Below are 24,685 nucleotides of genomic sequence, written 5' to 3'. Positions count from 1 at the left end.
GTTTTTATTAGAATAAAAAAAATTAAAACAGCTTACTCGAAACTTCACTTTATAGTAAGTATTTTAATATAAAGCGCTACATAAAAATTCTTACATAGTAACCAAATAATTAGTAACTATTCTCTTCACACAAAAAAATTATGGAAGAAGTGTACTTTTTTAGACTTCATGTACAAATTCTGGAACTATTTACATTTCAAGATCAAGATCTGTGATAACCATATACCCCAGAAAAAATCAGAAAGCAACAGAGGAATTTTGGCCCTTAAGTTCTTTACAAATCACTTTCTACTGCTTTCAGTTATGAATATTAGATTTTAAACAGTACATACCCAAAGGGTTTCCTTTCTGTGTTGGTACCTCCAGGTCACTGGAAACGGACACTTCACCGACACTAAATTTTGACAGTTCTGTTCCAAGATATGTAACCTGTACAAAGAAATCTAGATGGATAACTGGTTGTTTTAATTATTTAATTACTGTTTAATTATTTAATTATAATTAAGGGTTTTTTGGGATATTTTTTCTGATTGGTGTAGAAACTTCACTTTTCTTCTAGAACCAAGTTTATGCATGTGTAAACCTAATCTGCATCCGTCAATATCAAGGAGAAATTATACTAATTTGAGTTCTAATTGAAAAAAAATCCAAACATAACACAGCCCATCTATAATGCCCTTTAAACTCTGACAGTGTTTTTGCAGCAGTCATGCATGACCCTCTGATATTTCAATAAGTTTGCTATTTGTTATTCAAACTGCCTTTCAGCTTTCTCTATCAGTCTTCATCATCCTTAGAGCCAATCCTTCAAATCCTTGCTAGTTTATAGTATAAGCATTCCACATTCTTTCAACATTCATGACTAGTTAATCACTGTATAGCTATGTACCTCTTTATTTGCTACTCATTCATTAAAAGAAGACATTGAAAATTTAGGCTTGTAGTCTCTTTTGCTTTAAAAACAGTAAAGAGATCTAAAGAATAAAGAGATTAGTGAAACTTGTTATAGCCATTCGTTATTGCTAACTTTGGGAATCAAATCAGGCCTACCTTATTCCACACATACTTCCATGTCACAGAAATATCACTTCCTAGTAGATCTTTAACCCACTGAACTGGATTCTGTAGTATTTGTCCTTTACTGGTTCTGATCTTGCCATTCTTTAAGAGTGTAGCTTTATGACTAAATTCCTGAAAAAAAAAAAGAAATAATTTAAATTCATAAATTAACAAGTATGAAGTAAGATTCTTGAAACATGAAAAACGCCAAAGAACAATATAGCTGTAACATTGTAGCTAATCCTGTTTTTCTCAGGAAAAAAGCTAAGTAATTTATTGCCACTACCAAAACTGTAAAAAATAAGATGATTTATTCCATCAGAATAATATGCTTTAGCCAATCAGAGGATAAATCTCCCTATGTGTGTTTGTCAGAACTGTGTTTGTGTCTTAGCTCCTCTTACACATAACAAGGCTTTAAATAAATTAATTTGCAATAGTGAACTCAGGCACTTACACAAGACTAATCTGTGCAGCAAGAAACTGCTCTATGAGGTACATGTATGTCAGAGTGAAGTTTCAGCAACCATTTGCACAAAAAATTCACTTATATCAATGGATATCACTTACATGTTTTAGGAGGAACCTGACAGCCTTACCATATGAAGAATTCAGTACAAACTTTTTGGTAATGCAGTTACATTTCATAATGTTAATAACATTTACACCTCTCTAGAAGCACAAGTTATAGTTGTTTACAGATGAGTAAGTCATGATTTTGTCATACTGGCCTGAGCTGGAGTAACACAGCTAAATAATGCAACAATTAGCTCTTGATCCACTCTATCAGAACCTGGTAAGGTCACTTATCATTCATAAGGCTAATCAATCCAAGTAGGAGAATGATGCACCAGCAAATGCTGAACTGTCTCCTAACATATCAACTGGCTTGGGTTTGCTTTAAGAATTAAATTAAGATGATTAACCCAAATATTTCAAAGAGCACTCAAGTTTTCACAGCCTAGGTCTACAGCATACAACAATTGCATTTTGGCTGCCCAAAGCTAAGCTTAAGTAAGGACTATGTACCAGCTGTATGTTGTTAATAAGTACATCTCTATAATGATAAAGAAGGGAAATTTACTGATCACCTCTTTGCAATGCAACAGGCACTGGCTTCTAAATTTTGCTTTCCATAGCACTGTCTTCCAATACATAAATGAATGTCATTTTAGTCCTAGTAAAGATGAAACTGACACTAAACTGACTTCTCTATATGCCAAGCACCAGTGGATCAAGCTCCTATCACAGACAACTGTCTTGAAAAATTGCAGTAGGCATACTGAATTTTTCATCCTTCCACTTAGTCATCTTGGGGTTCAAAGAAATATTACATGTTCTTCAAAAAAGAAGAAGCAGGAAGTCTCCATACCTATCATATGGCCTGATGTACAGCCTTGTGACTTACTCTACCCTACATTCCAGAACACAGGACCACACGAAATGGCAGCTCTCAGCAGAAAAGCATTCCTGAGATTACAGGTGTAGGGAAAGTAGTTCTTTCTACATTAACTAAACTGGTGAGTTGGCTGAAAAGAACTTTTTATGTTTTTATCAATATCCTGCCCTGGAAATTAAGTAGCTGTGTTGTTTTTGCTTGGCCTGGTTTTTGGTAGCAGGGGGGGCCACAGAGGCACCTTCTATGGAAGGTGCTGGAAGCTTCCACTACGTCCAGCAGAGTTAATCCCTGATGGCTCTGAGGATGGACATGCCATCCTGGGCCATGATGATGGACTGGCCATGCCTGGGCCAATGAGAGATGCTGGCAATGCTTCTGTGATAGCATATTTAAGAAGAAATCAAAACAAAGTAGGCACAAGTTTTTCCTAGCCAGAGAAGAGAACATAAGGAGGTGAGAACACGTGAGGGAAACAAGGTCAGTGGAGAAGGGCAGGAGCTGCTCCAGGCCCCAGAGCTGAGATTCCTCTGCAGGCCCTGGTGAGACCACAGTGAAGCAGCTGAGACCCTGCAGCCCCTGGGGATCCACGGGGGATGCAGAGATGCACCCACAGCCCCTGGGGATCCACGGGGGATGCAGAGATCCACCCACAGCCCCTGGGGATCCACAGGGGATGCAGAGATCCACCCACAGCCCCTGGGGATCCACGGGGGATGCAGAGATCCACAGCCCTGGGGAGGTGCCCGTGCTGGGGCGGGTGGGTGCCTGCAGGAGGGGGCTCTGACCCTGTGCACACTCCATGGACAGAGGGCCCTGCTCCAGGCTGGAGCAGCCTGTCCTTGAGGGCTGCAGCCCGGGCACAGTGACCCACGCCGCAGCAGTCTGGGAGGGCTGTGTGCCCCTGGAGGGACTCAGGCCGCAGCAGTTTGGGAGGGCTGCTGCTGGTGAGACTGGGACCTGCTGGGGAAGTTCCAGAGAACTCCCGAGGGAGGGACCCCGTGGCCTCCCAGGGGAAGGACTCCTCTCCCTGAGCAGCGAAGAAAACCTCGGGTGAGGAACTGACCAAACCCCCAATCCCTGTCTCCCTGTGCTGCTGGTGGGAAGGAGGGAGGGGTTTGGGGAAAAGGTGTATTGAGGGCTTATTTTTACTTCTCATTATCCTCCTCTGATTTTGTTACTAATGAATTCACTTTGTACCTCTAGGTTGAGCCTGTTTTGCCCTTGGAGTGTTTTCTCCTGGTCCTTATCCCAACTCATGAAGCCTTCAATACATTTTTCTCTCTCCCCTGCCCAGCTGTGGCAGGGGAGGGCAAGCGAGCAATTTTTGTGGGTGCCTGGCATTTGGCCATGTCAAACCATCACACTAGCTCACACCTGGGAATTCAGGCAATGATTCCATCATATACTCAATACTAAGCCAGGCCCCTGGCAGCTGTTGTGCAAATCTGCTCTGCATTTGGAGGGACAGGGAAATGCCTTCGTATTAAAAAAATATGGTTTTCTTTTTTTTCAAATGTATGTTTATAGAACCACGCAGGTTATCAAGTAATTTTGCATGTATTCATGCCTATTACAGCACTATGAAATCCTTGATGTCATGTTTTTTATTTGAGGGACTTGACAGTTGTTTCCAAGAATGACATTAAGTCATAACAACAATTACATTCCTGCTCCTTCCAGTATGAAAATCAGGTATTACACAAGGTAAATCAGCCAAAGATCCCAGTCTGGTTTTAGCAATAAGAAATATTAGCAAATTGGTAGTGCAAAGTTGAACACAAATTTCACTTATGTAATATTCTGGGTCTCAAAATTATGGGCTGACAGAAGAATTCATCCATATGATTTTCCTTTTAGATTCATGAACAGTTATCTATAAACAATGAACAAAAATATTCACTAGTAAGTGCTGAAGATGCAGCCTAAACCATGAGAACTGCTATTTCTCCATTTCAATATGTGGGGTATTTTCATTATCCACTAATATTAATATTATTATTTCTCAACCATTACCTGCAGTTTGAATTCTAAAACATTTTCTCCGGGCTTTATCCACCCCAATTCAAGCAGATCTATCAGCTGATGCTTTTTCTTATTCTTCCATCCATATCTCATTTGTTTTGGTTCCCATGCCTGATTACCAAAACTCTGTGACGATTTCTCACTGATATTTGCTGGAGAGCTTGTATTTGAGGCAAGATTAGTAAGCATCAGGTTGGCATTAAATGAATTCTCACTACTCTGAAAGACCATTTGCTGCGAAGTATTAGAGAAGTTCTTTGCAGGTGCTTGCTGTGGCTGCTGCTGGAAAGCTTCTTTCTGATTCACATTTCTGTGCAGACCCTCATGTGAAAGAACCTGCCTGCAGTCCCTGGTTGTCTGACAGACATTCTTATTGACAACAGTGCTTCGGGGTTCTACAATATTTAATGTGTTGGTCACTGAAGTGAGATTTAAAGACCCGTTTCTTTGTCCTACAATTGCTAAACAATCAATGTATTTTTGCTGTGAGCACTTTGTTTTGGCAGTGGAAATAGCAGGTTCTGAAGGCAATGTCATCACTTCTGCAGCATTTGTCAGCTTTGACGTGTTGTCAGGGGGATATTCTCTTCCCCTGTTTCCAGATGCCAAAGCATGATCAGAAGCCTTTTTGCTTGTAATTGCTTCTTTACTTGCTGCTGTCTCATCCAAGCAGATGTGTGGATGCTGGATGCGTTCCTGAGCTGAAACTCCATCTTCCAAAGAAACATGTGCTTCTACTCTGCTTCCATTAGGCGCGCTGGCACCAAGCCCCATACTCAGTGTTACTGCGTTAGGACACAGGATTTCATCACCAGTTAAACTTTGTCTTGTATCACTTCCCTGAAAAATAACTAAGTTTGAGACTTGCTTCTCTGATGATGAATTGAACATTTGCTTTGTTTTTCTGTAATTTTGTATTTTCTGCACTAATTTTTCCTGGTTTTGGGCAATAGTCAACAGGCTCTTTTGCCTAGAAGCAAGGTTAACTAATTGTTTCCTTAGTGCACCTCTTTTAAATGATTCCACTGAAGCCCTATAGAAAATAAAAAATGTAGAAAATAAAAAATTGGAGTTACTGTAAATACAAAATTAAAACAGTTTAACAAACATAACCCGCAAAGAACATGTTTCAAAGGAGTCTGCCAACATTTAAAATTTGAACAATATTTTTATCATGTATGAAGTTTAACGTTCAAACCCCAGGTTTATGGACAGCAAATTGCAGAATCCCACAGTAGGATACAGAATTAAGATGCAGGTGGAAATCCTATTGAATTAAAATGTTAGTCATCAAAACTTCAGAAGCAGCCTTGTGTATACCACTCTTTAAACGCCAGGATATATACTCCTATACCCCCATTAATTCAAAGAATCAAAACTGTGCCTGTAGTATCACCAACTGCTCTTTTATCACCACAACACCTAGAAGCACATTGCATTCCATGTCTTGAAGGCCTACTTTGGAGCCTTTAAAATGAGATCAGGATGAGCTCCTGAAGAGTGATACTGTAAGGTTTTTTTATGGTGTACACAACAAAAGTTTCATAACGGTACCATTGTAATAATGCCACATGACCTTTAAGGAAAGAGGACAGAACAGTTTAGGATGTTGCCTGTGTAATCTGGGAATGCTGCAACCTTCATCAGATCCTGTTCCCAGGCTGAGCCTGATTCCTGTGAGACCCCTTCCCTGAGGGACTTCACCTCCTTTCTGCTGGAAGGGAATTCTTTATTTACCCCACTGTCTTTGGTACAAGAGCCATCAGCTCAGCGTAACACTCTTTTCTCCTAATTCCTCTTTATGGGATAAGTGGTGCCACACAACTACTATGGCCCCATTTTGGGAGGATAGAGAAGTAACACAGGTTGTGGGGAAAGGAATTGCAGTATGGTTTGCTTTTAGGGCCACCCACTGCAGAGGTACCATGCAGCTAACACCATCACAGTCTCAAAAGAGACTGTTGAGAGATCAGGACAAAGGTACACTAAGATTAGATGGCTCAGAACAAGGACAGAAAAAACACAGCTTGACAGTATTGCTGTCTGTACTGCAACACTGCTTGGTATCTCTTGTGCTTAGAATACATGTACCATCAACATATCAGCATACAGTCAATCACTGAGTAATCACAACAACTATGGACTTCTACACAGACCACTGAGGCTTACACACACTTTTCTAGCAGATTTTGCTCTGGGAACCACTGTTGCTTTATTGCTATACCAGTACAGAAGTTGCAACTGAAGAGGCAAAGACAGTGGAACTAAAATGATGAAGTAACTTACAGCCACTAACAAATACAATACTTCTTTCATTCCTAATTTTTCTCAGGTAAGAGAAATATCTTAGTACCTTAGCGTGGAAGATGTTAGTACCTACATCTTAGTACAGAAAAGGAACAACCTAAGTAGTATCTCTCTCTGAGCCAACTAACAGAACAACTGGAAGATGGAAAATGTGATGATGCCTCCTGATCTTCTGTGGCTTCTGTGACAAAAGTTATAAGCCAATTAATTAAGAATAAGATGTTCACTTTATAAATAATTACAAGTAAATATAATGTGATTTGGAATATTGCTCATTACTATGGATGGATGGCTGTTACATTAACTGCAGGATATCTGCAATATCCAGAAATATTTATCACTTCACTCTGGAACACAGTCTCACTCTCAGTATCAGAAAACAGATAAGTTTGTGTAGCTATTAATTTTACTGTCCTTGTTTCTTAATTCAGTCACTATTTTGCCCACAAGGATGATTTGAAACTCTAACTCCTCATAAAAATCTCTTTTTTCCAATTATCTGTGTCATCTGTGTATCCAACATTTTATAGCTGGCAAAATGGTCTGTGACAGAATATTTCTATCTCTTTGTTCAACCAGCCTTTATATTTTGCCATGGGACTACCTGAAAACTTTATACTGATGCTTTTACATGACCACCCAAGTCCTGCCCACATAATCAGGAATGGAAACATCCTCATCAGCTGGCCTAGAAGCATTGTTGAACAGGGTGCTACGTTGTTAGATGAACATTCACCAATTACCAACTTTGAGTCCTTCTCAGAAAGAAGTGAAAAGAAGCCTTGTGAGAGATACCATTATGAAGCAGCTAATTCACACAGTCCATGCTCACACTAAGATGAGCAATCCTAGCTCACATTTTAATTATTCTCACAAAAAAAAAGAATGTCTGCGAACAAGCTTCAAGCCATTTCCCTAAATGGCTCCTGTTGGCTGTTGGCTGAACACTCCTAATGTAGGAGTGATTAAGAAACAAATCAGAGGCAGGGCCACTCCAAGTCATGTCTTGAGTTGCCACTACTTTCCTCCATGATACTGCAAAATGAATGTAATTGCTCAATACTCCCATTTCCTAATTTCTGCTTAGGTATCATGGCTCCATGAGGGGAAAAATCCTGCTTGGGAAACCTGATTTCCTTTTACAACAAGGTAACCCACCCAGCAGTTCAAGAGAAGCCAGCTGATATAATCTTCTTGGATTTCAGTAGAACTTTTGATACTGTCTCTCACAGGATCCTTCTGGACAAAATGTCCAGCACACAGCTGGATAACACATCATGTGGTGGGTGAGCAGCTGACTCAGGTCATGCTCAGAGGCTTCTAATAAATGTGGTGACATCAGGCTGGTGATCTGCCACAGCTACTCCTTGGGCTCTGTGCTCTTCAACATCCTCACTAAAGACTTGGATGCAGAACTGGAAGGAATACTAGGCGAGTTTGCTAACAATACAAATCTAGGAGGAGCTGTTGACTCCCTTGAGAGCAGGCAGGCCCTGCAGAGAGACTTCAACAAATAAGAGGATTGGGCAATCACCAACCATGTGAAGTTCAATAAGGAAAAGTGATGGATTCTGCTCCTGGGATGGGGCAACACTGGATGTATGGACAGACTGGGGAAGAGAGCTGCAGAGCAGCAACATGGAAAGGGACCTGGGGGTCCTGGTGCATGGCAAGGTCACCATGAGCCAGCAGTGCCCTGGCAGCCAGGAGGGCCACCCGTGTCCTGGGGACATCAGGGACAGCATCAGCAGGGCAAGGGAGGGCATTGTCCTGCTCTGCTCTGCGCTGGGGCAGCCTCAGCTCCAGTGCTGGGGCAGCTCTGGTGCCACAACAGCCCAATGCAGGGCTACAGAGTGTCCAGAGTGGCCATGAGGATGGAGAAGGGCTGCAGGGGAAGCTGTGTGAGAGCAGCTGAGCTCACTGGATCTGTTCAGCCTGCAGGACACTGAGGGGAGACCTCACTGCAGCTACAGCTTCCCTGTGGGGAGAAGAGCAGGGGCAGGCACTGATCTCTGCTCTGGGGTCACCCTCAGGTGACAGGACCCAAGGGAAAGGCCTGAGGTTGTGTCAGGGGAGGTTCAGGTTGGATATCAGGGAAAGGTTCTTCACACAGGGAGTGACTGGGCACTGGAACAGGCTGCCCAGGGAAGCGGTCACAGCACCAGCCTGACAGAGTTAAAGCAGTGTTTGGGCATTGCTGTCAGGTATGCAGTGGGATTCTTCTGGATAGTGCTGTGCAGGGTAGGAGTTGAACTCAATGATCCTTGTGAGTCACTTCCAACTCAGCATATTCTGTGATTCTGTGTTTTTCCACACATTATGTATTGTTCAGTACCCAATTTCAGTGCTTAACATGAGCACAGCAACTAATTAGTATGCATTAGCTAAACCCTGAAGTTCTTCTTTCATGTAAGTGGGGTAACTGAGGCCAATACAGATCATGCTTCCAAAAAAACCAGATGAAAACCACAGATATTAACTTTTATGCCACTGTATGCTAATTTCCTAAAAACTTCTATCACTACTACTGCAAAGAATAGCTTTTTATGCATAGAATCCTTGTATTCTACTTACCTGTATTTTTTAGCAATGGCATCCCTCTCTGTTTTCTGATTTGCAATTATTTCATTCAAAGTATCTTGTATCTGAGACAGCCTTTGGATATAAACATCTGTTCAATATATTGAAATAATCAAAATTATGATGGCAATAAAAAGTAGGAAATAATTACATTAATAGCATTTTCAGTGAAGCAAATACACAGACAATGTATGAAGACACTGTTAGAGCAGTACCTTATACTGTAATGCATGCTGGTAGGTCCCTACAATTGGAGTACTTTTAATGAAATTCTTATGGAAAGAATTAAATACAATTTTAATTTAAAAGAAATTAGCTGAAGTATTGGAAAATTTTAAAGTGCAAGTATCTTGTTTAGGAAATTACCCAGAGAAAAAAGAATAAATTGAAGAACTGCCCTATGGATGATAAGCCCTGAAAATTTTCAAGCTCTTTGTGTTGCAAGTAGCTGTGTAACATGACAGTTATACTGGGGCTACCTGCAGAAGTCACACAGTCTTTACAAGGTGCCTAAAACTTTTGTTTGAAGTATTACAAACTAGCTTAATGAACCTAGATTGTTTCAAGTTACATATAAAGGTAAAAGCATATCTATTCCACTTTTACATGGTTTGTAACTCGTATTATAAAGTTAAATGATAAAGAGGAGCAATTATAAATTCTTCTTTTTACACCTTATCTCTTAGACATATAACATGAGGGTTAGAAGTCACAACCAGTGGACACTACTGGGATAATTTGCTAAAATTGCAACCCAGTTCCTGAAATTCTAAAAGTCAATGCAAGCTTTACATAATCAGGACAAATGAGAACTTATAGTATTAAACTGGAATGTATAACATTTTTCCCCAAACATTTTCACAGTACCTACCAGTATTTGCCTACTTAATAATATGTAAATATTGCTCTTATTAAGGCAGTTTAATAGAAAATTTGAATCTGTTATTTATAGTAGATTTCAATGCATGGAAATACCTTTAGATTTTACTCTACTTTTTGTCAGTGTGCTTCTACATACTTGTTCAGTTTTGTGCCTCATCAATACTACTGACTATGACTAAGTTTAAGAGGTGCTACATTACTAATGCTTTTGTCAGTAATGGCAACGGATCACCCTGTTAATTTTTCTTATACCCCTGAACAAGAGAAGTCTGATAGTTCTTTTTTGCTCATTTGTGAAATGTGCACAGGCGTCTATCTATTGTATCATCTACCTATTTGTCACACATTGTTCAAGAAAACACCTATTTTAACTAACAGTCCATACACCATAAATTTAAGTTGGAAGCTATTAATCCACATAATTCCATATGTGACATTGATTTTTAAAAGGATACATTTTCTCATAGATATTATTTGAAAGCTCCAGCCTGTATTTAGGAATATAAATTTAAAAACAAACCCTTTCTTTCTGTCAGGAAGCAAAACTGTTTCGTGAGTATGACATGCTCCAAATTAAACAGCCCAGCCTAGATGGGCAAGGGCAGCTGGGGAGAGAGACCTTGGTCAAAGGCATTCTGGCAATAAGCTCTGCCTCTTGAAGCATCATGGCATGGGCACAACAGATTCCAACAGCCACACAGCAGCAGCATCATGATTTAGGAAGTCACTGTTGCTTAGTAAATTCTTGAGATTAATCTGAACTGAGATTTGATAGCCTAAAACAAATTACACCTCTGGGCATCCGCATTTCTGAAACTGCCCATCATTCACATTGTCTGCTGTCAAGGATTCTCTTTTTTCCTCTCATGAATTATTTCAGGCTCCTGGAAGTCTAGCCACACCAGAATGAAAATGCTGCATCTGCTACTTTACATACTGACATAGCCGTTCCTGATCATGCAGGAGCTCTTGTGCTCATAACTGAATAATGCTACCAGAAGTATGCATTCTTATCTAATAATCCCTTTTTATAGAATTAGGTTGGCTTGAGACACATGCCTCCAAGTGGCTTGCCTTCCTTTTCTGTCATAATATTCACTCCTGTGCAACAGAAAGTACTTCAGGAAGTGCCCACACCTGAGAAGTGTTATTAAAATCTTATTCTCTGAAGCTGTATTTTCCAGAGGAGATATACAAATATATTATGTGCAATAATGTTTTAAAAACAGTTATATTGCCAAGGATATTTAATCACTAAAAATAGGTAAAACACTTCAATTTATGTCTACCTGCATCTTTGGACGTTCTCAACTCAAATAGCAACAGCTCTTTCTGCTTCTTTTCTGTATCTTGTACAGCAGCAACAGACTCCTGTTAACAAAGAAAGAAATTATTTATGCAAAAAGTACAGCCAAGTGCACCATACAAAACAGGCCATGATATATGATTTAGGTATTGGTGGACTCAAGGCATTCCAGGTTGGGAATGACTGTGCAAAGGCAAAGAGGCACTCGTAGGACAGAGGTGCACAGTGCCAAGAACATGCTCTGCAAAGAACTGTCACAGCCTGTTTGCTGTGGCATTCAAACTATTCCATGCTCAGAGTCCTCCAGAAACCTCTGAGTGCAGGGCAAAGAATGGACAGAGAATTTCACCATGACAGCATCATCCAGACAATGCAGACATGGGTTACAGACACCAGGAACAGATAACAACTGGTGCAAAAATCTTCCTTCTTGTTTTATGTTAAGATAAACAATAACTAAAGATCTTCATCATTGTGATGACAATTCATTACTGTTTCAAAAAGAACCATTCTGGAACTAAAAGCTTCAGCACTCATAACCTTTTTTCTACTTTTATAAGCAAAAAGAAATGTGTGTCAGTATTGGTTACTGTTTGCATAATAAATTTGAATGCACACTGAGAGAGGTGATAATAAACATTCTCATACATGTAAACCACAACTTATCTACTGTAACTCTCTGCATGATGCTATTTTTACATACATTTTAATGGATTAATTATTTAAATTATATTTATATATTTTTCAGTCAGTAAATGTCACTATGTGGTCGTATACCACACAGCAACTTAACAAAACTGATATCTATACTTACCACACTATATTTCTCATTTTGTGCCTCCAAAGCTGCATCATCATTTTTACAGCAGTCGTAACAATGACGTTTTGATTTCCCCTCTCCACAATTAAGAAAAAATAAAAGAATTTAAAATTAATTTGCAGGAGCATCACAGGCTGGATTAGCTAATATAGGTTACAAAGATGCAAAGGCAGATCAACTAATGAAAAGTATCTTGTATATGCAAAAGAGATCAGATTTAGGTAGCATAAAGAAATGAAAGCTACCACTTTCAAAATCACTCATTTCCCTTCCTGTGAAGGGAAATATAGATAATAACAAGAATCTGAATATCCAAATATGTTCTTTTGCCTCATTCTCTCAGAAAAAAATATAACCCATTCATGCATCCTATTTTCTGTAAATAAATAAATAGCATTCAATAGTTTATAGAATTAAAAATACCAGTGTCTTACTATTTGAGTGTACGATTTTTCATTAAGACTACAGGCTAGTCCTATGATTTATATTACAAAACTAACATACCAGTAACTTCAACAGTTTGAACAGGAAGCACAGAGGCCATAGCACCATACGACTTCAGCAGTTCTTTCATTTCTTCATCACAAGCTTGATCCAAAGCACTTTGTCCTGAACCATCCCTCTCATTGGGATTTGCTCCATGCTGGAGCAGAATCCTGACTGCCTAATAAACATTTTTGTTATTTGTACAGTGGTAATTCTTGTTCTGGGCTTATTATATAATTATATGTTATATCTAACATACATCACAAATAATACAGGTTCAAATAAGATACTCTACAATCATTATGCTTGCAATCTAAACTAAACAAAAAAAATAATATGCTACTATCAACACAGATTTCTATCTTACATTTCTTACATTTTTCCATCAAAATACACAAATAATTGACATATTTTCACAAAATGTGTAATTTTTACAATAATAATTTTTATGACTTTATGGTTATACAGAACAATTACAAAATATGATGTATCTAAATTAAAAGGAGCTAGTCAACTGCATTAAGACCAAAGTGCAGCATAGAAGTGCATTTCTTTCTTTAATATTGGTTTGGGTTTCATGAACTGATGATTTTTTCCTAATTCCAAAAAACTTGCAAGCTTGCTTAATTGCAAAATGTGGAAATGAGACTAGTGGCACCAGTAGAATAATACACCCCTTAAATTCAGATCATATGAAAGAACTGATGAGGTCAGAGCTTGAATAGTAAAAGAATTTTCGTATGTATGATTTCTCAGATTTAGCATTTCTTCTTATTTCTTACACTCAGAGTGCAGTTAAGTAGGAAAACGCATCAGAACAAGAATGCTGACTCAAAGTTCAGCATGTTCTCTGTTGGTTTTCCCCCAAAATACTGACTAATACGCTTATATCTTTGCAACAACCCTACTGATAGTTTGGCTCCAAGCATGTGAAATCACCCCCTTTGTTTTACTCTTGCTCACAGAAAAAGATAAACGTGATTAAACATGAATTGTCCTGACAGAAATAGAAGTGTGTTTGTGTCAATCTGGCGTCACCTTTACACTTCAGTTCCCCAGAACTCATTCTGTCAAAAGAACGTTTTCTTTATTTCTGTGCAGTGCTGGGCACCACAAGTTAAGAAGAATGTGAAGGTCCTTGCATGTGTCCAGAGGAGGGCAATAGAGCTGGTGAGAGTGCTGGGAGATGTGTCCTGTGAGGAGCCACTGAGGACTTTGGGCTTGTCTAGTTTGGACAAAAGGAGACTGAGGGGTGACCTCACTGCTCTCTACAGCTTCCTGAGCAGGGGAAGTAGGGAGGGAAATACCCATCTTTTCTCCAGTGATAAATGAGTGGGAATGGGTCTAAGCTGTGCTAGAGGAGTTTCCTAGAGAAGTGGTCAATGTCCCAAGCCTCGACGCTTCAGGAACATCTGGACAATGTTAACATGATTTAACTTCTGCTTGGCCCCAAAGGGTTCAGACAGTTGGACTAGATGATCACTGTAGGTCCATTCTCACTGAAATAGTCTGTTTTCTAGAACCACAGAATGGTTTGGATTAGAAGGGACCAGTTAATAAAACATGGTTTATTTTTAAACAATAAGCCCAGGATTCTTTACAAAAATAATTTTTTTACAACTAAGGTAGTGAGACACTGAGACAGATTGCCCAAAGAAGCTGTAGTTACCCCATCTCAAGAAATGTTCAGAGTCAGGTAGGACGGGGTTTTGGGCAAGCTGAGCTAGTGAAAAGATGTCCCACTCATGACAGGGGGCTTAAGCCACAACCAGCAGGGGCAGTGGTGAGAGCTGCATCCAGGCTACTCCAGACTTCTGGAGGCACAAAGGGCACTGTCAGCAGTGGCCCAGGAATCCCACTGGTATGCAAAATATGACTGTAAGTCAATCCCCTTCCTTCACAATTAGTGTACAACCCAGAGCCCCTTCAGCTCTCTCACAAAGCAATGTGCTGCACACCAGGACTTCCCTTTGAGTAGGGACACATCTCAGGGTTACTCCTCAAGGCAGAGAAACTCCTTGTCACAACAGATTTTCAGTAATTGACACTAAACCTTGCAATATTAGCTAAGTGGCAAAAGGATTGGTTGTGCACATGTAGTCCTTTAGACATAAACTGCTCACTGAGTATGGGATGAAGTCTTGATCCAGCCATCTGAGAAGCAGTTTAGAAACCAAGGGGTCCTTTCTGAACATCATGACTCAACAGCAGGTCCCTCCTTACAGCTGGGACCTTGTTCTTTATGCAGTAAACAGCAGAATTGTGCTACACAAGTGTCACATTTATCACTGAACTTTGTTAACTCACTGTTTTACATCAACAAAGCACATTATTGCTTCTCTATTGAGTGAGAAGTGCATCACTCCCATCTGTGGCAGCACTGAACTATCAATAAATTGGGAACATTCAACTTTAATACTGTTTTTAAGATGACCTAACCTGGCAAAGAACCACAGGGAGTTTCTTAATATTTATGATTTTTCTGTTGTATTAAAGAAGTCAACTAACTGCACAATTTCAACTGTCACTATCAAAGAATATTTTTCTCTAATTTTGATCAGTTCAAAGAATACCGGTTTGTTTCCAAAAGCAAATCTACACTAAAATAGTGTTAGTAAGGATTTTGTTTTGCTGATTCTCTGTTGGAAACTGGTGTTAGGAAACCTTATGTAAAATAAAAATATACCTCCAAATAATTGCCAGAAACGGCATCGTGTATTGGTAAAACACCACAGAGACTTCTGCTGTTAACATCAGCACCTGCTTTCAGTAATTCTAAGATCACATCAGTAAATCCTCTACTGGAGGCTTCATGAATTGCTGTCCAACCTAACAAAAACAAGATAACACATACAGCATGCATGTGATTTGGAAAGATCCACAAAGGTCACTAATTGGTACTCTACATTTTGCTGTATTTAAGATAAATCTTACACAAATAATCATCTTGAAATGCCAGATAAACTATATAATGTGTAATTCAGTTTACTTCAAAGAAAAACTCAGCCAGTATTAAGCAGAAAAACACTGTTTTCTTTTCTCCTGTAGTACTAAAAATAATAGAAGAAACAGAACATTGGAGTAGACAAACTCTAAAAACTAAGGAGCTTAATATTAATAATCTGACTTCTAACACCAGTAGCATTTTATAATATCAAGTCTGCCAGACATCTAGTACAGAGTAGTATCTATTTGGAGACTATGAAAACAGAAACATATTATATATTTAGGTCGGAAAAAGGAAAACATAATCTTCTCATCTGGTTTTTGTCCTCATTTCCTAAGGAAATAAGACCTGTCTGAACGTGCTTCACACATGCATATACTGATATGCACAAGCTCCACCAAACTTTCAAGTTCACTTCTGCACACATCTCTGAACACCTGCTCTTCAGAAGAGTAACAAGACCCTGCTGAGAAACACTCTGGATTAACTCCATGCTGACACAAAAGCCATGTATTCATTCAGTGTGCTTGCACTTGTTTAATGACAACTTCTCCTCCTCAAAATTTTAAGCCAAGAATCCGTAATTTTATTAAAATGACACATATCATATAAACATGTCTATGCTACAGATTATGGGAAATTGTAGTATAAGACAAGCCTGTAAGAGAGTATTTTTCAAACCTGCATAGTCCTGTTCATTGACAGAAATTCCAGATGATATTAGAGTCTTCACCAAAGGCAAATCTCCCCTCTTAGCAGCAATATGCAGCTGAGTTTCCCCTTTTGGATTTCTCCTGGTTTTCATTTTTTTCACAGCTCTTGTCTTAAAGGTACCATGTACAATTACAGCTTCTTCCCTGGTAGATTCTAAACAGATATTAGATGTTCATTAGAAATTTTTTTCACAAAGAATGCTTAAGTATAAACAGAAAATTAAACTTCATAATTCAACTGAATTACTGTAGATGTGTGTAATACTGGTGATGTGATTATTCAGTAACATTAACTGGCAAAAAGGTACCGTGGAAGGTACTGTGCAACGGGTCAGATAACAAGCAGATCCTATACTTAAGAATTTCCAGTTAAAACCTACATGATTCAACAAGGGTACAACAAATTAGGAAGCCACAGGAAATGTAAAAAGGTTGAATTTTTATGCTGTATAGAGATATGGAATATGTTAGGTTCCTCCATGGACTGCTTTCAGGTTACCAGGCTGCTAAATATATAAACTACACATATAAAGATATTTTAAAAACTACTAAAAAGTGGAGACTTGAGCACCACTCCTTATCAGTTCCTAATTCTGTATCAGGAGAAAGATAGGTGTGTGACATCTATGTCTGTACACATATATATATATATACACACAGCTTGATGAATACACACACACAGAGACCTCTTTTTTTACAGCTGTGATGTGAAAAAAACTACTGTAGACTGATTACAAGTTTCTGAGTAACATTTAGTGGCATAGATAATCTGTCATTTTAAACCTGTGCACAACTGGACCAATAATTGCAAATAAACTTGATGTAATCCTTACTGGTTCACAAAGCAAACAACATTCACTTTTTAATGATGTCATGTGGTCATCAGAGAGGTTCCAATTTGGAAGCTTCCGGAAATGGATTTACTAAATTCTAAGAGACATTATAGAAAAAAAGAGATGCATAAAGTAAGGACAACCCCCTCCTCAAAATGCTACCAAAGAGACAGGATATATAGATTTTCTAAAGCTCTATCATCCATACTAACTTCTTTTAAACGCCTGTTACTTCTATTACAATACCATACTACCCAGGTATTTTTTAAACATTTTTTGTGTTCTCTTATTTTTTTGAAAATATGTAATTTATTCAAGGAACACAAAAGTGTAAGGTTTTAAATGAGCACTCTGCAATTCTTATCCATGGAGGGTTTTTTTTCCTTTTATTCCTACGAACAGTTAGGTTCTGCATCTTCCTGAGCTCATCAAACAAGCTCTTTTCTCAGATATTTTCAGTCAGCATTATCTATTAGTATCAAACATCTTCTGTACCTGACTGCTGTCTTTCTTCAGGCACCCCCTGCCTTCTGGAAAATTGACTTTTCCACTGTTTCCTTCAAAGTAAACTATGGAGCTTGTCATACAAGATTATTTGGAAGAACATACTGAAGTGATAGTAGAGACAGATATACATTGAGGATATACCCATATTGGTTTTAAATTAGCTTGCTCACTGTAGGCTGATGAAATGCTGAGAAAGCATTCAGGCAGCCCTCTCTGCACTGACTCTGCTTGGCCTACACTGTATTGGCAACAAGAGAAACTCAAGAGCTCCTTTTTTAAATGAAAACTTGAGATTATAGAGGCATCACATTATTAAAATACTCCTCCAATCTGAGACCAACTTTACCATAAGATAATGTATTGTCTTTTGTCTAAAAGCTTCTGAGTCTGAACTCCCAAAGCAATCATCCACTTTCTGAGTCTTCCTTTTCTCCCCTTTCAATTCATGGGAGAATGTCCTAGGGACTTTTTAGAGACGTTGAAGAAAAAAAAGGGCACACAACAGCCCATTAAGCTAATGAACCTTAGCAATATTGGCTGCAAGTGAACAGAAATAATTGCAAAGTTTTCCAGTTAAATTGTCATGCACAACAGTTTGCTTCACGGCTGTTAGGAACCGTTTGCAAAAGCATGATGGGACACTGGTTTGTGAATCATAAAATACTGGTTCTCTGTTGGATGCACTGCCAGGTGGGTCACGAGAAGGAAAGATCCAGACCTTGGCAAATACAAAGTCCAGTCAGCACAGTACAAAGATAAAATGAAGAGATTACTGTAACCAGCAGTCAGGTTGGATTAGGCTGACGTACCTCAGCCACTTCAAGGACATTGTCCTTCAATACCTCCACATGGGTCTATGAGCAATTATTTCCACTGGCTGAACTATAAGAAAAGAAGCAAGCTGCTTGTACCTTCCTTCTGTATAAGCAGAATGGAAACACTGGGATCCTAGCAAGTGACTGATTGTAGATGAAAGTGACACTCTGCCCCTTGTGAAGAGAAGATTTTTATTCAATGATAAAATAATGTAAGGAAGACCAGTGGGACATAGAAACAAATCAGATGGGATAAAAAGGCCAGTTAATCACAGAAAAGTGTAGGAGAGCAAAAAATCTGGAAACCCCACAAGTCAGAAAACATCATCATGTTTTGCACTTGATTTCTACAGCAATCTGAATACCATTGTGCTGAACTCCAAATTTATTAAGGCCTTCAGCTGTACAAAGGGCTATACTTGCTTGCATCACCTCTGAAATGGCAACACTCTCCTGGTGTGAAGGGAATAACTAATTTTATTGAATATTACCTGAAGAATCTGTTATGAGGAAAAAAGTAGCCTGGGACATGCTACTTTTTGGTCCCAGAGGGGACCAAGATACAAAACACCTTTGAAACAAAGCTTTTAAAAATCATAACAGCACAAATAGGAGTAAAAAGAAGGTTTTAAGAGGGGAGGGATCCTATCAGAACTACAGGTTTTGGTTTTAGCAAGTCTTCAGTGCCATGGTTCTCTGGTTCCAGCAAGAACTGAAGTACATATGGTAAGTGCCAGCTTTATCAAAAAATCACTAAGTGAAAATATTTAGAGGTTAAGATGAGTTGGAGCAGGGCTCTATTGTGATGGTAAGGCTACAAGATAAATACAAATCTTAGACATGGGATGAAAATGCTAAACAAAAAGCTGCATGTGCAGGCAGAAGAGAATACAACTACAGGAGGATGCTAGATCCTTATTCTCATGGAAGTAGGTTTGTATCTAGAGTACAGCTAACACAAAGGTACCAGTACAATCAGAGTCTATGCTGATTTGTGCCTGATGAGGATATATTCTATATATTATTATATTCTATAAAATGTAAGTGGATCTTTGTGTGCCAAATATTCAGAGAGCACTGTTCTTTGATCTGTGACACATAAGACAGTTAACTAAAGACCAATCAAGCATTATTTTAAACTGCTGTTTATGTAATATACTTAAGGATAAGCTTGAAGCTCTCACTTATGATCCTGCATCCCCTCAAACCACAATGCCAAAGACTGATGAATGTAACATAAACAAAATGTGTATTCTGTAAAATGGTGCACGGGTATTTCTGGAGCTATTTAGGCATTCACTAGAGTATTTAGTCAACATGCTGCATATATCATTAAATATATATATTCATAGATAAAATATATGAAAATTATATATAAAAATATAATAGATATATTATATATTGTTTTACATATATTTATTTTTCAAGCTTTCCCTCACACATTTCAAAAAGCCTTCCTCATGTACATTTGGAAGAAACAATCCACTGGTTTATAAAGTATTAACTTTTCACCTGACTTCTTAGATGTTTGCTGTTTTGATGCTTGACTCAATTGTGATTGATTAGATGAAAGCTTGTTGTTGCTGCTATTGGAATATGAGGCTGCCTCTGCTTTTTGGCCTGTCTCCTGAGGATTTGCACATGCTGATTCTGAATTCTCTGTCTGTAAGGACATATATCAAAGCAAAGGCAAAGAGAATTTAAACTTAGGGCTGATCCCTTAGTTTCATTTCCATTAACATCAGATTACACTTGATTTGTCAAGTTTTGCAAAAAATCATTCTGAAGGGGTATTTAGACTCCTGTCACTCAAACTACCACTATTACTCTGTATGAGACTATGTTGATCCCTGTCACATCCTGTTGTAACTTTAAAACAGATACATTGTGAGAGGAAGTCAAAGCAAATCATTATTGACTGAGAATCAAGTGCTCTTAAATAGACAGTCTGAGAATGTGCACACACTTTTCTCCAGAAACTATGGATGTGAGACAACACAAACTGGTGATCTCCCTCTCCCTTTACAAAGAAGTTGTTGAGCTTCCACCAGTGCTGCCCTTTTATTCTGCAAATGAATTTTCACTGTACCATTGCTGATCACATTCCTGTTGCAATACCACCTGACAGCTCAGTTTGCCTACAACATTAAGTGAGATGCGACAATTATAAACAGATACAGCAATAGCCTGGCCCATTTCACTAGGTCCACCATGAGGGAAATACATTTTTTGTAAAGCTCTTTGGATTGTAAGTGAAACTAAACTTGAGGTCCATATAGCATGAGATATTATTTCTAAATAATTTTACTCTGTGTTGTAGCCTCTGCTACAAGAATAGCCTTTTTTAACTTGGTTTGGGTTTTTTTATTATTTTTCTGCCTTCACAGAAAGGTTCCTAAGAACCTTTATTACTGTGTTTTTCACCAAATTTGTTTTTCTGTTTCATTCATGTTTAGCAAAACTTCCTTTGATGCTCTAGTATTATTATGTTGAAGTACACCTGCATTTGATTCTATCTCCAAAACAGGCCATACAATTAACTTCATTTTCTGATAAATTCCTTTATTATATAATAAAAGAAAACTGTGCTGCTATAAAATTAACTGATTTCCTCTGTGCTGCTTTTTGTCAGGACCAAGAAATTAAGAACTAAGAAAGAAGTGTATAATAAAAATTTGTGGGCAAAATCCAACAATAAATACTATTGAAGTGCTTTAAACTCGTATTTATTTTTGAAAATTGAACAAGTTTGACTTAATGATCTGCCTTTAAAACTGCCATGTTTCTGTGATCATAAACTAGAGCTCTAGTTTCACATTTCTGGCAAGCCGATCTGCAACTATTCAAGGAAATTATAAAGAAGGGTAAATAACACCTCAAAACCACACAGAATTAACTCATAGTCATCTCAAAACACAGCTGGTCCAAAGGCCAGTGACTAACTAGCATTATCCTTCTGATTATATCTGGAGACAGAACCAGAATACACATGGCAACATCTGACACAACTACTGAAATTATCAGTTACAAATCTACAGTAATAAGTTTACGCAATTAAATGTTTACAGCACCATCTTTATCAATCATTTCATGTTTTAAAGCATCATCTAAGACTACACACTGTGGATGCTGTTATATTGTAACATTTCAAAGGACACATAGACTACACAACAGTCAGTAACAAGGACAGTTAGCATCATCACATAAAACTTCATAAGCTCCAAAAGATGTATTTATGCACACTATGTTCTACATCTCAGATATTATCTGTTACCATTGTTGAAAGGAAGAAAACCGAGGGAGAAAATGCAGTTCTTAACGCTAAAAGCTGTTGCTGTATAAGCAAACACTGACCCAAGTGACTGATCACAGTGTCTTGTCTCCACATGAGGCACCAGCTCCCTCATCCTGCTGAAACCTCACAGCATAATTGTGCAAACCCTGTGCAAGACTGTGTCTTCCCAACCCTTTCCTCTAAAAACCCAACACAGCTTACTCTACACAGAGGCAAGATGTAATTATCCTACTGCTACAAGCCAGACAAAAAATGCCAGTTTCAGTAAGGTTTCTGCAAGTACAAACAGGCACTGGTGCACCTTGCTTTCTGTAATTAGCTCTGCAGCACTTCCAAAAACAGCAGGAAGAGCCATCCATGAGACACCTGCCTCTGTCTTGCACCCTCATGAGGCTGTACCTTATCCCAAGTACTAGAAAGGATGAGCCTAACACTGACTATCCCTCTCAGTCCCTGCTGGATATATCTAGTACACTGTGTGCTGGAATTGAAGCACACTTCAGAAAAAGTCACTTGCTTTAGTTTACTGAAGACTGTCAGCAAGCCCTTAAGTTTATGATCAAATCAGATTTCATTGTAAATACGTACCTGGTGCTGGTTTGTATCTTGTACACACTGAGTATTTAACATGTTATTTGAATCATCTCCACCTCAAATGGACATGAAAGATACAAAGAAACCAGAATTGAAAAGAGAGCATAATTTTCTTTACATTTATACTATCTTATGCCTACAATATTGCATGTAACATTACTTACAATATTTAACTTTCAAGAAAAATTATCAAGCCTGTAAGGGTTTTATTGGAATCTAAAACATATCAATATATAAAATCTTTATCAAAATTTGGACTCTAAACTTTGTTGCAAATAGTATCTTGTTCAAACCAGGTTTGGTGAGAGTAAAGAATGGCATACTACTTTCAAATTTTCTTGATGATTAATGACCTGCGAAATTCCTCTTGAAACTTAGCGTAACCCCTGGCTCTTCTCTTCAAGAGTGCCTCAGGATACCCAAGGAACCTCAGAGCAGCAGGCTGAGCCCCCTCACTAGCACTCCATCCCTCTAATCTTCATGTCACCTGACAGCTTCTCATGAGCAAGTCTGGTATTATCTCAGTCTCCCTTCACGTCCAGCTTTGAGCTCTGTCAATGAGCCCTGCTAACTCATGAGCAAAGACTCTCTTCCTTCTCTGAGAAAGGTGAATGCCATCTGACACCACAAGGCCTGGGGACATCCACACCATCCCTTTGCTGAAAAACCCAGAATTGTGGCAGTGACCTTAGCTATGAAGTCATGCATTAATAGACTGGGTTTGTCTGCTTCTTCCAATGTACCTGCTCACAAATGGAAGAAGAGAGGAAAAAATTACCTGTCTACTAGATTCCCCCGCCAGCTATCCTAAGGCCCAAAAGTCTCTTTTGATTATCCCTGGACTACATGTTACAGCTTTATTGCTACCCATGTGGAAAAGCAGTAATGGATAATAGTCTGAGGGATTGGAACTCCTTCTGACTTAAACACACTACAGCCCACTGGCCCATGGGTATCCATGGTCTTAATCCTAGCTCTGCTCAAGGCTCACCTTGTACTTGCTGCTGATCAAACTGCCTCCTCCAAACTTTCTTCACAACTTAGTTCCCAAGACTGTACAAGACACAACTCTCTCCTTAGCCAATCATCAGCTCTAATCCAACTTTCTCCTTACAAACTCACCAGCTGTTACCTACAGTAACATTTTCCTGTACCCAACCCTAGTAGCAATTAAGGCTTGGCAACCCCTAAGATCTAATCCTAGTTTCCCAATTTTTATCTTACAGATCCTTCAAAACTCAGACTTTATGCCAGTTGAAAACCAAATTTTACCTCTACCTCTAAACCACACCTCGTCCACCAGCAAGTCAAGCAATGCTGCATCTTCCATTTAGATAGACAACTACTGTGTTTTGCATATTCATTTCAAATTTAAAGGTAACTCTAGCCCAAGAAACAGCTGGACATCATTATCTTTTACATTTTGTCAAATGCACAGCAACTGTGGAGGGTACGGAGTGCTCACTGGTAACTCAAGGCATCCCACAGTAAAGGCCCAGAGGTACTAGCAGTTTACATTAAAGAAATATAATTCTTCAGAACAGATGTTCTGAATTTCTCAGTTCAGCTGTAATGCTATGTCAGAATAATTCTTTCCTACCTGCTACTGAGTGTCTTCTGGATTTTGCTACATAACTTTTAAGAAGTTTCATCATAGATGGGTAAGAAGCTTCCTCTAATGCACACCTTCCCATCTGATTTTTTAATAAGGGATCAGCTCCATACCAAAGTAGTAAGTTCGCCATCTAGAAAAATAAGTTTTTTAGATAATTTCTTTTCTGACAATCCTTTTCAGAATCCTGATACAGGTTTCTCTCTCTTGTACTTGACAATACAAGTAAAAATAAAAAATCCACTTTATTCTAGTTCATACACACCAAGCATTCTTCTAGATGCATCACTACACTGTAGCCTTATTATTTTTATAAATGTTTCCAGTTATTAACCTGATGCCATTAAAAGAAGGTCCCTCAAAATACAGGTTAAGATTCATCCTCCCATAGCTCTTAATTGGCAGAAAATAACAGGTGATTTTAGAGTTTGAGTCAGCTTATCTGTCTAGGATATCTACTTTAGGAGAAAATAAATTGTGCTCTGGATGTGCCTATTGTGACTCCTGT

General features: G+C 38.6%; 1 protein-coding gene across 1 annotated transcript in view; it reads right to left on the bottom strand.

Annotated features, from left to right (window-relative positions):
- ANKRD31 (ankyrin repeat domain 31) overlaps positions 1-24,685 on the bottom strand; it is a 65,076-nt gene that overhangs the window by 15,465 nt on the left and 24,926 nt on the right. Inside the window, exons 11-22 of the mRNA XM_063424040.1 lie at positions 24,166-24,310; positions 22,560-22,621; positions 20,189-20,339; positions 16,490-16,675; positions 15,548-15,690; positions 12,880-13,039; positions 12,370-12,452; positions 11,539-11,620; positions 9,362-9,458; positions 4,472-5,513; positions 1,051-1,191; positions 333-429 (exon numbers count right to left, since the gene is read on the bottom strand). Coding sequence (XP_063280110.1) covers positions 333-429; positions 1,051-1,191; positions 4,472-5,513; positions 9,362-9,458; positions 11,539-11,620; positions 12,370-12,452; positions 12,880-13,039; positions 15,548-15,690; positions 16,490-16,675; positions 20,189-20,339; positions 22,560-22,621; positions 24,166-24,310 — 2,389 coding nt within the window. The remainder of the gene's footprint in view (positions 1-332; positions 430-1,050; positions 1,192-4,471; positions 5,514-9,361; positions 9,459-11,538; positions 11,621-12,369; positions 12,453-12,879; positions 13,040-15,547; positions 15,691-16,489; positions 16,676-20,188; positions 20,340-22,559; positions 22,622-24,165; positions 24,311-24,685) is intronic.

Source organism: Prinia subflava, chromosome Z, assembly GCF_021018805.1.
Source record: "Prinia subflava isolate CZ2003 ecotype Zambia chromosome Z, Cam_Psub_1.2, whole genome shotgun sequence".
NCBI classification, from domain to species: domain Eukaryota; kingdom Metazoa; phylum Chordata; class Aves; order Passeriformes; family Cisticolidae; genus Prinia; species Prinia subflava.
This window is presented reverse-complemented; position numbering and strand designations above follow the sequence as displayed.